This window comes from Rhododendron vialii, chromosome 11a, assembly GCF_030253575.1.
Source record: "Rhododendron vialii isolate Sample 1 chromosome 11a, ASM3025357v1".
Classification (NCBI taxonomy): Eukaryota; Viridiplantae; Streptophyta; class Magnoliopsida; order Ericales; family Ericaceae; genus Rhododendron; species Rhododendron vialii.
Window position 1 is genome coordinate 29,554,379 of NC_080567.1, and position 16,121 is coordinate 29,570,499.

Below are 16,121 nucleotides of genomic sequence, written 5' to 3' on the forward strand. Positions count from 1 at the left end.
TAGTGTAACTAAGCAGAAAATTCTGAAAAACTGATTCTGAAAACTATAATTAAGTTGAACCTTGTCTAAAGCATTTGTTTTACCATATTCTCTCTTTCACCGGCTAATCTCTCTTGGAGACCAAATTGATGAACATTAATCTATCTCCTCTATTTCAAGGTTGGGATGAATTCTCAAAGGATTAGTACCCCATTTGCTACCACCGGGGTGGTAGTTCAAGTGGCTGAGGCAGCCGGTGTTAAAACCTTCCCCCTCCCAACGGTCCTAAGTTCTAGTCAACTTGGGACCAAATGGTTGGGTTGTGGGGGCCTCATGTCCACTTGCATTTTCGTGGGTTCTGGTGACGGGTCCTGCTACGTGATGATCATGGACAAATATTTCCTCCCTGACCGGGTCATCCATAGCTCAAATCCGGACATTCTACTATTCCAAGGTAGATGGCTTTCCCTATGATCGCGTCCAAGGGGGTCAACTACGATGGTCACCCTAGCCCACTTTTTTGGTTAGCAAGTACCCATTTGCTCCTTTTTAGCAGCCTCATTATGATCACACTTGATTAACGAGTTTTATTTTTTGTGCATGTTTATTATTCTGAACTTGTCATTGCTACCATTTTTCTGCTGGGTGACAGCTTATGGCAGACAGCTTCACAAAGGCCCTTGCGATTGGATAGTTCAATGGAGTACTGGAGAACTTCGCTGCGCTTCGCGTCTGATGGCTGTAAACATCAAGAAATCCTCACCCACAAGGCTCTAAACTTTTCCTTTTCAAGTCACCGTAACCAGCTTCTCCACAAAGAAGTTGGGGGCAGTCTCATTCTGTATTGAGTCCGACATTTACTTTTTGAGGTGTAAAATGCCTCCGAATAAATTGGGATGCAATGCTTTGATCTTATCTGCTTTCATTTTTCGGAATTGGGTCTTTTTTTCTTCAGTATCATAGTTCATATCATGATCCTTTGGCATAGAACTGAAATTGAATGTACTGCTGATGGACCTTTCATCAAAGTGAGTAGTATTGGCTTTTATTGCATGTGAATTTGAACTCTACGTGGTTCATTTGTTTGAATACAACAGCCATTAAAAATAATTCATGGTCAATAAGCAAATTGCATTCAATTGGCTGAATTTCTGATGGTTTTCACCTGGAATAAGCCCTTGCTCAATGTGTGTTGTGACTTATGAGAAAAGCGAAGATTCGATGCAATGATATAGCACAATTTCTGGCCTTATACCGGATAAAACTTCCAGAAATACAATCATCCAAGTTCTCTTATTTTGAATGGTAATATGCCAATCTATAAAACAGCTTTTATCCTCTTGTATTGAGGTCAAATAATGGTTGCATATAAGAATAATAACCCGGGAGAAAAACTATATAAATACTTATAGAACGAAAATGATGTGATTCCCCTTGGAAAATAATTCTTACAGACATTTGTCTCATATCCCAATCTTCTTGGATGTGTAATCAAAAACCACCTGCAAAAGGCTTCTAGAACCTTCCTCTTCTGGAAGCTTGAGAAGGCGTGCAAGCCTCATGAATCCTGCATGTTGCCTGGAAAAGGAATCATCTTTCATATCTGGCTTCGTCTCTCGTTTCAAATTATGCTTTGGACGTGATAACGCCCACTGCATTGCCCATATGGCCAGGGGCCGCATGTAGCAGAGAGATCTATATTGGTCATCCGTGTTCCAACCCTCCGGAGTTTGAAAAGAGTATCTGTAAATGAACAAGAATTCATATTTAGAACTAGCATTAGGGACGGATTAAAAAACAAAATGTGTATCATCACTGGCTTTAACTACTAATTGCAAACAAAAAAATTTTGGCCAAGTCACTTCTAGTCTAAATCAGTTTGTTCCAGGCTACCCACTTTGAGAGATTTGATGATCAAAGACCCAGAATAGGTAACATACATCCAATTGTTTCCACTATTTGAATTCTTCCGTGACAGACAAATGCCAATCTAACCCTTTTTAGTATCATAGTAATCAGGTTTTTCCAGATTGAGCTTTTGAAAAGCTGATTCTAAACGCTAGAGGTGATTGAATATCGGAGTGATCTGTTGCAATAAATCTTCGAGAATCCCTCTTATTTTTCCTTTTCCCTGCAGTTGTTCGTCTAATCTCAGCAGTGGATCACTTCAAGATAGAATTGGGTGGCATGCACCAACTTGCTAATTCCATCAGGTTTAGGTTTGCAAAAGCTGCGTGAGATTATGTTTGGCAAGTATCCAAATAAGCATTGATCATGGCACAGATATTCATGAAAGGATGAAGGGTTGCCAGTGAATCGATGCCTTGAGGATAATTGGCAGAAGGGCATAGAAACATTGAACAAAATTCAACTATACCAAAACACAGAATTATTAGATGTCAAATAAGAGCAATACTGACGCAGAGCTGAAGAACTATCCAAGAATGGTTGAGCAATAAAAAATTATATTTTCAAATAAATCACCACCAAGAAGCAAAAATATGAACCACGACCAGCTAAAATATAAGAAAACAGCACTAACCCCAGTCCTTCTTCGGACCAAGCAGCTTCATGAACACCTCCGGCAGTTTGAAATCCCAACTCAACCATGTCTTCATGAATCATAGATGCAGAAACAGCATATGTAACTCCAGACCATATTTCTCTTGACTGCATAGATGACATGTCAACTTCTCCACTAGGTAGCATCCCATTTACTGCCCCTCGCCTCCCATCCTTCACTTTTAACACATTGAAGTTATAAACCTTCTCAAGTGCTCTCTTTGCTTTGTCCTCATCAACAATTGGTGACAGCCCACATGCTCGAGCATACCTACAAACAAGAGCTTGTTAAGCACAAATTTACAAACAACCCTCCCTTGCTAAGCACAAATTTACAAACAACCCTCCCTCAGAGGAAGACAAGTTTTGTCCACTAGTTTGAAACCAATAATTAAGCTATCCTAAGAAGTAACTTGCCAATGATTCGTGATAACTTTGGGAATCACTAGTTACAATTTTGTAATTGTTCTGGGGTTGTATTGAAGAGAAAAAGATAAATCAAAACCAATTCAACGATGAAGAAAGTAAATAAACGGGCATGCCCGAGGAAAGACGCTGTATTTACATATTGCAATTTAAAATATAGCTTGGAAAAAACACTAGTGAGAGGTTCGTTTTAATTATCTTTTTTGCACTATTACATATCAAGGAAAATACTAAATATTTCATTTCATTGCAACATACCATTGTCCGGCCAACTGATCAGCTTGAATGGACGAACTCGAACTTCCACCACTGCTATCATAGTTGAAGTAAGAACCATTCCACAACTTCTGATACACTATTTTTGCCTTCTGAAACTTAAACCAAAAGTAATCCTCAGCGCCCTTGTCGCCAACTTCATGTGCCATAGCTGAGGCAGCTTGCAAGGCTGCTACCCAGAGCCCACCACAATACGCACTCACTCCGGAAACAGACCATGTATCATACGTCTGATCTGGGAACCCGTCATTTTCAATCATCCCATCCCCATCTCTATCAAATTGTTCCATAAAAGCAATTGCAACATAAACTGAGGGCCAAACAGCTTGCGCAAAGTTCTTATCCCCTGTGGCAACCACATCCCTATACACTTGCAGAACGAATTTTGGATTCAAATCTTTCCACCGATCTGTATTATAAAGGCTATATGCATTAACTTCAAACCATGGATCATTCAATCCAATATCATGAGGAACAGCACCAAGAACCTTTCTTGGGACCCATTTCCCATTGTGAAGGAGGCTCATCCTTTTGGGATCATGCATCATTACGGCTGCTGCAAAGTCTCTTTGGATGCTGAGTTCAAGTTTTGGAAACAGAATTAATAAGGCGAAAGATGAGTAGAAATGAACATCGTATGTGTTCCACATGTGGTATTCTATCCCCTCTAGATATAGGAATTGGCCAATGTTCTCCTCTCCTTTTTGAAGCAGATATGTTCCAAAAGCGGAATTTGAAGTTACCGGATTGTTTATTTCCTCTAGAGTTGAAGTCATCCTCCAAAGGATGTCAGTAGCAGTGTCATTCTGATGGGACATGGCATTATTAACTTCTGAACTGTTCATATCCAGGGAAAACTTTCTTCCGATAATGCTTGCTAAAGTATGGACTGGGGGCAATCCATCTGCAAAAGGGCAATGAACAAATTTAGATTCGCTGTTTTAGCCACAGTGATAATTACCACTGTAGGTTTATGAGAGGAGAAATACCGGTCCAAACTGTTCCTCCTGAGTTAAGATAGTAGAGTTCATTGAAAAGAGTGACCGGATACCTACAAAGAATTCCATGCACTTTAAATTGAGGCCGTTAGAGCAAGTCATCAAGTCAAACCTCAAATCTCACCATTCAGGAAGTCTCTTGTCTTCGAGAATAGGCTTTTGCCATGCTTCTATATGGGATTCCCAGGTGTTGTGCTCTATGTTTCAAAGGAAATAGGCAAAAAATTAGGAACTTGAAAGTTGAAACGAATTGGTCATTGAGAAGCAAACTCTGCCTTGAAGCCAAGACTCATAGCAGAATCTCCAACCATTTATCCAAATATGTAGAACTTTGACATTCAAAAACCCTAGAATCTCCAGCCAAATGTCAGTTTTATTTTGCTAATTTGTTGAATGCCCAAAACTCCAACTAAAGTGTCTCCAACCAACAGTAGCATTTTCAAAATCATAACATTTTTTATTCTAAATATTATTTAACATGTCAAGCTTCAGGACATTAGCCAACAAGGATTTGACCTCCTTACAGTTTGGTTGGAGCATCATGCAGACTACGTTTTTGGCCATTGGCATCACAGTTGGAGTTGCTCTAAACGTGTCAATATAAAAGAGAAGGAACCAATTATCCTGCATGATCCATAGTCCTACACTCCTACTCCCATATAGGAGACACCGAGATTAATCTACATTTCCAGTTCTAGTTCAATATCCACCATAGAAAGGCCAAAAAAAACTGTACCAAGAATAGCATCATGTGCAATATTTGCTGCAGCATCACCATGGGTACCGTAAAATTTGGTATAACGCCTGGTTAAAAAACAAATAAAAACTCATTCAGGAAAACCTGATCTTTGAATTGGTGAAATTAGTAAGACACGTTTAGCCACCCACCTGTGATAAGTTCTTTCACTCGTGAAGTTTACATCTGGGCAGTCCCATGCCAATGAAAATGTAACTGTACGAACTGCATCTGGTGGAATTGTAAGAGAAGCGGCAATGGCCGCTCCAATCGTTGTTCCAGCTTCTGAAGGCATTGATGTTTCAGCGGAATCAAGGTGATCAAAGGATCCATGCTGAAAGAAAAGAGCTACCTATTAGAGACTGAGAACTATAAAAATTTAAAAACTGAGGAGGAACTAGATGTCTTATAGATGCCCCCCTCTACGTAAGAACTACATCTAAAGAGAGAGAACCCAATAAGGAACGAGCCAAAGCATCTGCTTTGCTTTACCTGAAACCAAACATGGGAGACGAGGCAACCCATTAGCTTGTAACTAAAAGTCAACAAGATAAGAGTTAACCCAAAAGGAACATGTGAGGGGATGCACATAGGTGTTATGTTATTGGTTTTCTCAAAGGCCATTGTTCCTGATCCTGCAGGAATAGGTTTGCACTCCTACATGCCTGATACTCTATATTCTATATTCTATATTCTCATTATTTCCCCACATCATAATGTTGCAAAATATTTGGATACTCAATCGAATTACACGTCTTATTAGAATATCAGCAAAACGACAAGCGCACATGCTAAGAATTCAAGAATCAAGGCCATCAAAAACATGGGCTGGTGTACTAGAAAGACACAAATCAAAGAGAAGTTGGAAAAGATTATTTGACACATAATCCAAAAGAAGTAACAAAGGTTGATACTATAGGAATGGAGATCGAGAAGAAATGAAGCAAAAGCCACAAAACCCTATTATCAACTTTTGAACATTTGGGCAGTGATATCCTGATTTCATATTCAATTACACTTCAACCAATTTATACAAGAGCGCAAGTACAGAGTTCCAATATCAAAAGGTAAGAGAGCCCATACAAGGGGTGAAACACAGAGTTTATTCATTTTAGTCGTAAACCGTTACATATGCAGACTAGCAGAATAATCCAATACTTCAAAAACCGCACAGAAATAAAATGTGGTAAAAAAAAACCTCTTTAATTTCACGCCACATGCTTTTTGCTGTAATACCCTGGGAGTTTCCATGTATCACAAAGCAAGGGCACTCTGACACATGAACACCATTGGCCTCTTCTGCAGCAATTGCAAAAGTAATAGGAGATTGTCCATTTGCAGTCCTGTGTTGACAAATGTGTTACCAGACAGAAATCATAAGATATTGGCAAAAAAGTGAACAAGTCAAACCGTGTCAAGAAGCTTTCTAATTAGCGAGAATGAGAACTTGCTTGTGATGTAGGAGCACACCATGAACACCATCCTTCATCCTAGCATGATAATTGACCTTTGCAAGTCAGAATATACACAATTTTAAAATGCAACATTGGCTATAGCCGTAATAAGATTTCATATCTCAACTTAACTGACCTGATCTTCGAATTGTAGTGATGCCCAGACATTCCAGAAACCCCACCAACAGAATTCTGAATGAACACAAACAAGAACCCCTTTTAGAAAATCATCAAGAATTAGATTGGATACAAATCAGTTGGATGAATGAGTGTGGTGGTGTGGAGAAAGAATATCATGGTTACTTACTGCCCATGTGAAAAGGAGGGTGACATCTGCAGCAGTCTTTCCCAAATTAAACAGCTGAAGATAATAAAAGAAGTTCAATATCAAGGCTGACAGTGGAAGGTCAGTGGTTCAACAAACATGTTTAAGGAATACTAAGAAAAACACAAAAATGTTCCTACCGTATAAGTAAAAACTCCTACAGGGAAGCTGCTCTCCTTATAATTATGGGGTATAAACGGAGAAATCTGACGACAAACTATCTTAAGCAACGGATCAGGTTCACCTGCATTTATAGAAAAGGGTGCTAGGTATAAGCCATCCACAGTAAGGTGTAACATATTTATAAAACAAAAAAGAAGAAGAAGAAGAAGAAGAAAGTGATCATTGTGATTACCTTCATATACAGTCCAAGCCCTAGGATACAATGCATGATATGTAGAACTGTGACCCTTCAGGTTCCAATCCCAAGATCCAATCCCGGATGCTGAACATTCCCTGTTCATTCAGATAACTTTTGATGAGGTTTCATTGAATCAATCACGTAACATTTCCGCATGCACTTTGTCAATCAATCAACAAGCCAGATGACATGGACACAATCTATGACAGGAACGGGAATCCTAGTTCTATTCATGTACTTGGGAGGAAACACTATAATAACTTACTTTAACACTTCAGGGCTCCCTGGGCAGAGTACAGTAGAATACTTTTCAACTTTTGAACGGGACACAAAAACCTGCATGAAGAACTCACGGATTTATTAAGAAACGAAAATAGTATTCAGCGGCGAATAATTTACTAGGAACTATGATAGAAGCTAAGAACAACTGAAAGTAACTTCCCGAAATAGCGCCTACTCTTAAGATCCTAATGACTACATTTTTTCAGCCAGAACTGCTAAAAGATAAACATTCTGCAATTCCTCCTCTTCAACTCCTTCAAGTGAGCTACATGCATCCATTTCCAGCCTTTCTATCCATTTCCCTTTATGTGAGGCTAGGCTGTAAATTAGACAATGGACCAGGTTGCCTTTTTTTACTGTCTTGCAACATATTTCTCTCTTTCTCCTTATTGCATTGATTAGACATTTGTTTCTATTCAACTCCCATGACAAACCATCTAAAAATCAGCCAGATTTACTTTATTTTATCTTTTTCCTATTTATGGCCCCACTAGCTTCACATGTAACATTATTTGTTCTACCATTTCTCATACTTCAGCACATTCATCCATAAATAGTTGGGCTAAAACTTTCTTGAAGATGTTTGATGCCACTATGCTCAGTTATCTCTTCTACACCCCTTGTCATGCCATTACCTCTCTTTTGAGCATGTCCTTCATAATAAACGATCTAACTATTACCTCTCTTTTGAGCATGTCCTTCGCAATAAATGATCTAACTATTGATGCCTGACGGAATTGATAGAAGGCTAAGTATAATCAAACACAAGAGAAAGGGGCTGTTTTGGGGCTGCGAACAGTAAAAAGTGAAAATAATTTTTAAGAAGAAGAAGAGAAAGGGTTAGAGAAAGATAGGTGCAGGCATCACACCAAAGAAATGATTGCATCACACAATCAAAGAGCTTGAAAGCTACACAAATTTTCATTCATTCAATCATGATTTGCCATAAGGCTTACAATCTTATTTATACCCATTTCAACTTGACTCTAGAACTTCCCAAAACAAATAACCTTAAACTACTTTTAGGCCCCCAAAGACATATTGAACATAGACTCTGACTCATTAATGACATGGGAAAACTTAATGACTCTTTGATCAACTAATTGACTCTTTGACAACATTTAACATTAATGATATGGAAAAACTAAATGACACTTTGATCAACTAATTGACTCCTTTGACTAGAAATTAAATAGACGACTTGACTAGAACCGAAAAGACACTTCTCAAGGATCCAAGTTATCCAACCCATGTCTAGTCATATCCCAAGTGGACCCATGGGCAATCATTACCCTCCAAGACCAAATAATGTTTAAATTACTGTAATGCCCCTGGCCACCTTTTCTGGACCGCATCAACTATCCATTCTGATTCTTGTCCAAAATCACAGGAATACCTGTAAGGACCCTCAACAGAAATAATTTGCCAGTGATCACACTGTCAACAAGAACTATCAAAAGCTTCGGTTAAAAAAGAGAAGATAGGATTTTCTAAAACGAGAAAAAGTAAGATTGTCCGTGTCCTACCGAGTGCAATCTACTTTCAAGCATCACAAGACATTCCTAAGGAACTTGCAGTCACAAAGCAAAATTCTGAAAAGCAGGAATCACAGGAATATCAAGAGAAAGGTTGAAGACAAACTAAGCTAGTGCTTGATCAAAGGACAACACGAATACCAAAAATCAAGCCAAACTGAGCCTAAAGTCCCAATCATTTTAGGGTCTGCACATATGTGGGCAGCATGCCCTTTGGAATTTCCGGATTCCAAAAAACGCGAGGGCCCAAAATCGAGGGAGCGCTTTTAGCTGGACATCAAGCGCTCGCAAAATACAGAGTCGCCACTTGGGTTTTGAAGGTCCGACACCCAAGGAACCGTATTTCGAAGCACTTGCTGCGCTAATTTGATTTGAAAAAGTTAAGGAACCAGTCCGTCATAACCATATCTGGGTTCGGGAGCCAGGTTACTAGAGGGGAAGGGTTTTAAGGCACCCCTCTCGCCCAATCCGGAGATCGGTCTCTACTTGAGCATTTTGTGAAAAAGTTTGCGATTCTTCTTTTATTAATCAAATTTTAGCCAATTAGGGCAAGGGAACAGTTTGATGGGGATCAAAGCTGTAACATATTTGCAAGATGTGATTTAAAGACAATATAAATGGATGGCATGCTTAAAAAATAAATGAGATAAAACCCAACGCCGTTATCGGACATCAAAACAGCGCGTTGGCATGAATTAGGCACAAACAGCAGCCAACTTGCATGCATGGCTCTGCCAGCATGCAAGTACACTGTCACGCGACTAACTCACACCATCACGCGATGGTTGTATCCCCCAAACAGGTTGAATTTCATCTCCTTCTGGGCTCTGGAAGGACCAGTACACACCCAGGATTCAAACCAAGCAGATTATATATACTGGAAAGAAATAATTATTACAAACAAGACGGATAGGAGATAAATGCAAGCCCCTAAACAGTGGGGGCATCAAATAATGACCGTGGACCAAGCTGCCCATGCAAGGGCAACTCCTGGAAAAAGACAGACCATCGCGCGATGGAGCCAATTCATCGCGCGAGTATCATGGCTGGACGTCCAGGAATTGCTTTGCATGCCTGGGCTCTGAGACATGTTCAAAAGCAACCCAGGGGCATTCCACAGTAACTAACTAAACAAATTAAGCTAAGCCATAGATTTTTAATATGCAAAACAGGGGAGTTAATTCTGATCATGCTTTAACACAACTTTTATACTATAACTTAAACAGAAAGGAACCAAAATCCTATCCCCGTGAGGACTGTCGCGCGATTGCTAGAAGCATCGCGCGATTGAGTGAGTCCATCGCGCGTAGGAGGATTGGTGTACGATTCTTGTAACTCTGCTGGCTTTAGAGCCAAAACTGGTATTGATTACCAGCCTCGGCTCTGCCAGCCCCCCTCAGGGATCAAAACAGTAAACAGTAAAGGAGTTATACCTTTGCTTGTGTGCTACGGAAATGGATTGAACTAGGTGGTACAGCTTTGTAGATGAGTGTATGGAGATGACTTTAGTTAGGAAGTAGAAGGTGTATTTGAAAGTAGAGTTGTCTTTCTTTCTTGATTTTTTTGGTAACCCCTTGCAAGATGAACAATGAAGGGTATTTATAGGACAAGAGAGGGTGTGAAGTGGGTGAAGGACTTGGCCTAATGACCAGCCAACAAGGCTGGCCAGCCCTCCTTGGTGGAGGAAGTGGCCAACAAGGTGAGGGGAGTGGTTGTGAGGGTGGTGCAACCCATGCACCTGCAAACGCTGTTCAACCCACGAAAACAGGGTTCTCAGGTCAGTAGCCCTCTGATCATTACAAAATCCAGCTGGAAAAAGGTGAAAACAACAGGGGTTGACCATCGCGCGAGGGACTGGGTTCATCGCGCGATGGTTTTACCCACCCACACGATGGTCAACAGTCAAGGTTTGACTTTGACCAACACCTGGCAAGTAGAGCATTGCGCGAGGGAATCAATGGGTCGCGCGACGGTTGACCCCTGTGGTCAGGGTTCTGACTTAGGGTTTTAGGGTTCAAGATGGACCTTAGCCTACTCCGAACTCAAACCATTTCACACTCAATACTGTTTTGACCTGATTCATCATCGGGGAAACAAGAAACCGAAAAAGAAAGTAAATCAATTGGGAAACCAGATTGGGGTGTCTACAACATAACTTCATTTTCTTCTTTTAGTTATGTCAACGGCATAGTATTCCATGATAGCCAACAAACCTAGATTCTTTCAAACTACCGCCTCTAAAGTTGACTTTTGTCTACCTCTCCTCTTAATGCTACCATCTACCGTAACCATATCACTCCTCCTAACTACCGCATCAACCAATCCACAATAGACATGTCCAAACCACCTTATTATATTCTTTCTTATCTTAGCTTCTATCAGTGTTGCTGCTACCCTTACCATACCACAAAGTCTTACTGCACATCCATCTCAACATTCTCATTCCAACTACACTCATCTTACTCGCACATTGTTTCTTAGTAGCCCAACACTTCGTGCCATACAACATGGCTGATCTTATAGCAGTATGGTAGCCTTTTCCTTCAACTTGGCAGTAACGTACAGCCACACAACACTCCTAAAGCACTTTGCCACATAACACATCCAACTTGTCCTCTATGCATCACATCCTCTGTAATCGCTCTAGCCTTGCTAAAAATTGAGCCATGATACTTGAAGTGCTCACTTCTTAGTTCTCTAATTTTGGAGGGTCACTCTATCAACACACACACTGCAACTATTACTAAACTTACACTCCATGCACTCCATTTTACTCCTACTGATCCTAAATCCTTTTGACTCTAATGCATCTCTCCAAGCTTTTAATTTAGCATTGACACCTCTTATAGTTTCATCTACTAAGACAATATTATCTGCAAACATACACCATGGGATATTAGCTTGAGTATGTGTAATCGACATAACTAAAGCAAAGAGGTAAGGAATAAGGACTCAAAGTGGCGTAATCCTACTGTGATTGGGAATTCGCTTTAATAGTAGTGACAACCTCCTCATAAGTATCCTTAACTACATTATACCATTCTGTCACACATTTTCTATTCAAAAACCACCATATGACTTCTCTAGGCACCTTATTTTTTGGTTTTTTGTTTCTGAAAACCATGTGAAGATCCTTTTCGTACGTGTACTTTTCAACAAATCAAATGAAGCATGCATGTAGGGGAATAAATGTATCATGTGAGGATAGCATCTAAATGCCTTGAGAAAACAAAAAATACATACTTACAGAAAATTGATTTGCTAAAATGGGTTTGTATTCACATATTCTGGGGAACAGTTGCAAGCGTTGAAATTCACCTCTGTAGTTTCTTTCAATGCTTCCTGCACTGAAAAACATATTTCCTCAGCAATCTGAGATACTTTTTTCTGCGTTTGTTTAAGAAACATGCAACAAGAATAGTACTAGAGGTATAGGGCCTTTTTATCTTGTGGCCTTCAATTGTATATGGGCAGCATTCCCTTAACGCCTTTTTGGTTATATAATCTTTTACTTATCAAAAAAAAAGAATAGTACAAGAGGTCCAAGTTGGTCAATTAAGGTCCTATTTATGCATTATTGACAAAATATGCTGCGTAATGGAAGCTGAATTGACGTTTGTGTATGTGGTTTTGAGCACAAAAGTGCTACATGTAACGTTACTAGTAGAGTCCCAAAAGCTTTGATGGCCCAACAATGTATATCAAGCTATTCAACATCCTCCCTTACATGCAACCCCGTCATGCACGTGGAGAAGCAGATTTTCCTATATAGAGCGAAACACAATATGAAGAGTAAAGCAGAATGCAAACATGGAACAAATGCAAACAAAGATACTTGAACCCAAGACCTCTCCTAACCTGAGCTCAGATACCATGTTAAGTTACCAGCGGTCCCAAAAGCTTAAGCTGTCAAGAAATGGGCCTGACAATGTATTTCAAGCCATTAAGCCCCACACACCATTGGGGTCACGAAGCGCCAGTCACAATAGTCTTCAACATTTTTAAAAGGGGGACAGGTATTGATGTGAGTGCTAGTAACCTGCTACATCAAATCTATTAGCTATAACTTCACTTTGCTATGTTTGGCTGCAACATACAAGATTATAACATTTCAAACCGGTTTTTCACCTCACAAAAACAAGGTTAGATTGATGGATTACTTTGTCTGTGTCCACACATAGTCAAGCATGAAAGGATAAATCATCAGAAGCACTCTGCAGCAAAGCATTCTAAAAATGAAAAATTTATGGAAGAGATCTTAAAAGCCAAATTAGTAAAACGTTTGTTCTTCTACATTGTTTCTTTGATAAAAATGGTCATCGGTGAAGAACATTGACTTACCCCATACCACCTAGTGGAACGCCATGACAGGATGTCACATTACGCTTCTCAAAGGGGGATATAAATGCCTCCTGTATAAAGAAAGAGACACAAAGATTTGTTCTTTTACCATAAACACATGCCACCGGCACCAAAATGACTTATATATTTCCAAAGGGAAAATGAATTACCCTTCCTTTGGTGGCTTCTTCTCGGACATGTCGCCATAATCTAAAACCTATTGGAGCCTGCCAATAGCAAAAGGGAAATAATGTAGCTATCAAAAGCTAAAAGAGATTATATGTTTACAGAATATTCTTTCAGCAACTAAAGCACTGGCCACCTCAGATAATCTGCACAAACCTATCAATTTGCAGCATTACTCCTCCAAGAGAGAAATTTAAACTTCAAACATGTGTGTTAACATTTTTAGCTGAATCACACACTTATCACTTACTTTAACCAAAGCTATATTTTATGAACGCATGTGAGTGTGTGCGAGCCCACGGTTTAAAAACATTACCAACATACCATCTGAATAATCTCCTTGGCACCTAAAGAAAACTCAGAAGGAACATTTCCCTCGCTATTTACTTTTCGCTGCCAAGTCAGAGATGCAGGCTTTGAAGGGTCAACCTTAATCTGAAACAAGCAGAAAATGAAGGGATTAAGAGGATTTTTATTAAAGCACCAACTCGAAAACAAATTGAAATTCGTAAACAGTGCCTCCTAAATCTCAGCAGCAGCAAAGGATCATTATCAGCTGCAATCTCAGCCAAATAATAACTAGTTTATGATCGTAGGATTGCACTGAAAAACCTCCCTGAGGCTTTCATATTTTGCTTAGATCGTACACTTCATATTAAGTAAGAGAAATATTTGTCTAGCCAAAAAGGGAAAAGGAGGTTTCTATTTAGAAAAATAAGCAAACAGTCCTCCTTCTGTGTTGAACAATAATCAGAGTCCAGTGTATTAGGGATATGCTGCCATTTTGTTCGTTAATACTTAGAGAATCTTAGGGACTTTTTTAAGAGATCCACGGTACTCTTTATTTGATAGGACTTTATTACATTTTTTCCTTTCTTAAAATTAACCTGTTGTGTTATAAATACAAATGTACTAGGCCATGGGAGAGGAGGCTGAATTTGAGAAAACAAACATATTGCAAGGTCTCTTTCCTCCAACTTCAATTTGGGCTGACCATGACACAGAATTGCCAAAAACTTTACGCAAGAGACAAAATGCATCAAATCAAAAAAGATATTCAAAGCTCAAACTCATTGCAATAGCTCAATTCACAAGGGGTCAAGGGACATGACATAAGGGTATAAAGGAACAGCCAAATAGACTCTGTAACGAAGCAGAGAGCCCACCTTATTGCTGCTACAAGTATTACGCAACTCTCCTCCTTCATCAACACCATTCACCGACATCGTACCTTAGGAAGCAGATGAATAAATACAGTGAGAAGATCAACCATTCAATATACAAACAATCCAATTCAAATTTATCATATCCGCAATTGGATTGCCATATGCCGATAGGAGAGGTATAATTAGCAAAAAACAGTACAAACAAGCATGATTCCATTTTCCCACCCGCAACCAACCAAAGAAAGCAATTGCATTTCTCAGTATACTCAACAAATATATATAAATATAAATAAATAAAAACTTGGCAAAGATATTTTTATTGCTGTCCACTTCAACTGGCTTCAACTTGATCAGAATCAACAAACATTCCAGAAACTTATTAATCATGGCACGCCACAAACCGATTTCCTTTCACAAAACTACAAATCCTTGATCCAAACACAGCCTAACAACTGTTGGACATGAAAATTTCAACAGCTCAACGCAATAACTTCTCGAAAAAAACAAGAATCTCGCGAAAAAAAAGATATTCAACCGTCAGCATAAGAATATCCGGCGATTCAGTGAACAGAAGGCGATCAAGTGCGTGAAATGACAGCGCATGGGAAGTAACAACAAGAACACTTACCTCAGAGGGGTTGGTACTGCGGAGAATACCAGGGAAAAAGTGCTGGCTAGAGAGAGAGAGAGAGAGAGAGCGTCTCTGTGTAGTAACAAACAGTTACGGATCCAGCACTTGTGGAGGCTGTGTTTGGTTTGGTTTCACTGGAGTATTTATGAACTGGCCCGGATCCTTTTTGTGTCTGAATCTTCTCCTGATCCCCATCTATTGGTCTGGTCTGGGTCCCACCACGGATGCGGCATTGTTTGAAAAATTCCTCAGAGTGCGCTTGCGACGCCACTCCCAGCCGGAGATGGCTTGTCGGCAGCCCTCATAAGAGGACTGCACCGTGCAGTTTGCCGAATAATGGATCGTGTCGAGTGTATTTTTATGATCGGAACCATTTATGTCATAGAGCTCGTCGAGAACTTCAACCACGTCAAAAATCATGTTAATTGGAAACTTTTTAATACCTGATCGAATCATGTTTATATTTCTGAAAATGGATATTGCCACACTGGATCAAACCCATCAAATCTAATTCAGTAAAGTAAAAAGTCGCTCCGATCAGGTATTAAAAAGTTTTCAATTAACATGATTTTTGACTTCGTTGCAGTTCTCGACGAGCTCCATGATATAAACGGTTTTGATCATAAAAATAAACTCGAGACGATCCGTTATTTGGCAAACTGCACGGTGCAGTCCTCTTATGAGGACTGCCGACAAGCCATCTCCCTCCCAACTACTCCCAAACTTGTCAAGCTTTTTTATTTTTTTTTCTGAAAAGCAAAAATAAATTCGAAAATTGTTACAAAGTTTTTTTTTTCTAAGCAAATTGTTACAAAGATTAATACTAAAAATGAGGAGTGAAGACATCAAATTTCTAACCCAAA

The 16,121-nt window shown here is 39.5% G+C and overlaps 1 protein-coding gene across 1 annotated transcript; it reads right to left on the reverse strand.

Moving 5' to 3' along the window:
* Window positions 1–1,196: 1,196 nt before the first annotated feature.
* On the reverse strand, window positions 1,197–15,407 carry LOC131306382 (uncharacterized). Its single transcript, XM_058332588.1, has 20 exons — window positions 15,256–15,407; window positions 14,628–14,692; window positions 13,786–13,896; window positions 13,446–13,502; window positions 13,276–13,346; window positions 12,182–12,281; window positions 7,383–7,453; window positions 7,112–7,212; window positions 6,897–7,000; window positions 6,739–6,792; window positions 6,568–6,623; window positions 6,429–6,467; window positions 6,176–6,320; window positions 5,130–5,311; window positions 4,978–5,045; window positions 4,366–4,438; window positions 4,233–4,294; window positions 3,226–4,147; window positions 2,522–2,812; window positions 1,197–1,722 (listed from the first exon to the last, which is right to left on the reverse strand). Exons 2-20 carry the CDS (start codon window positions 14,685–14,687, stop codon window positions 1,443–1,445), a joined length of 2,847 nt encoding a protein of 948 aa, XP_058188571.1. The 5' UTR covers window positions 14,688–14,692; window positions 15,256–15,407; the 3' UTR covers window positions 1,197–1,442.
* Window positions 15,408–16,121: the final 714 nt, after the last annotated feature.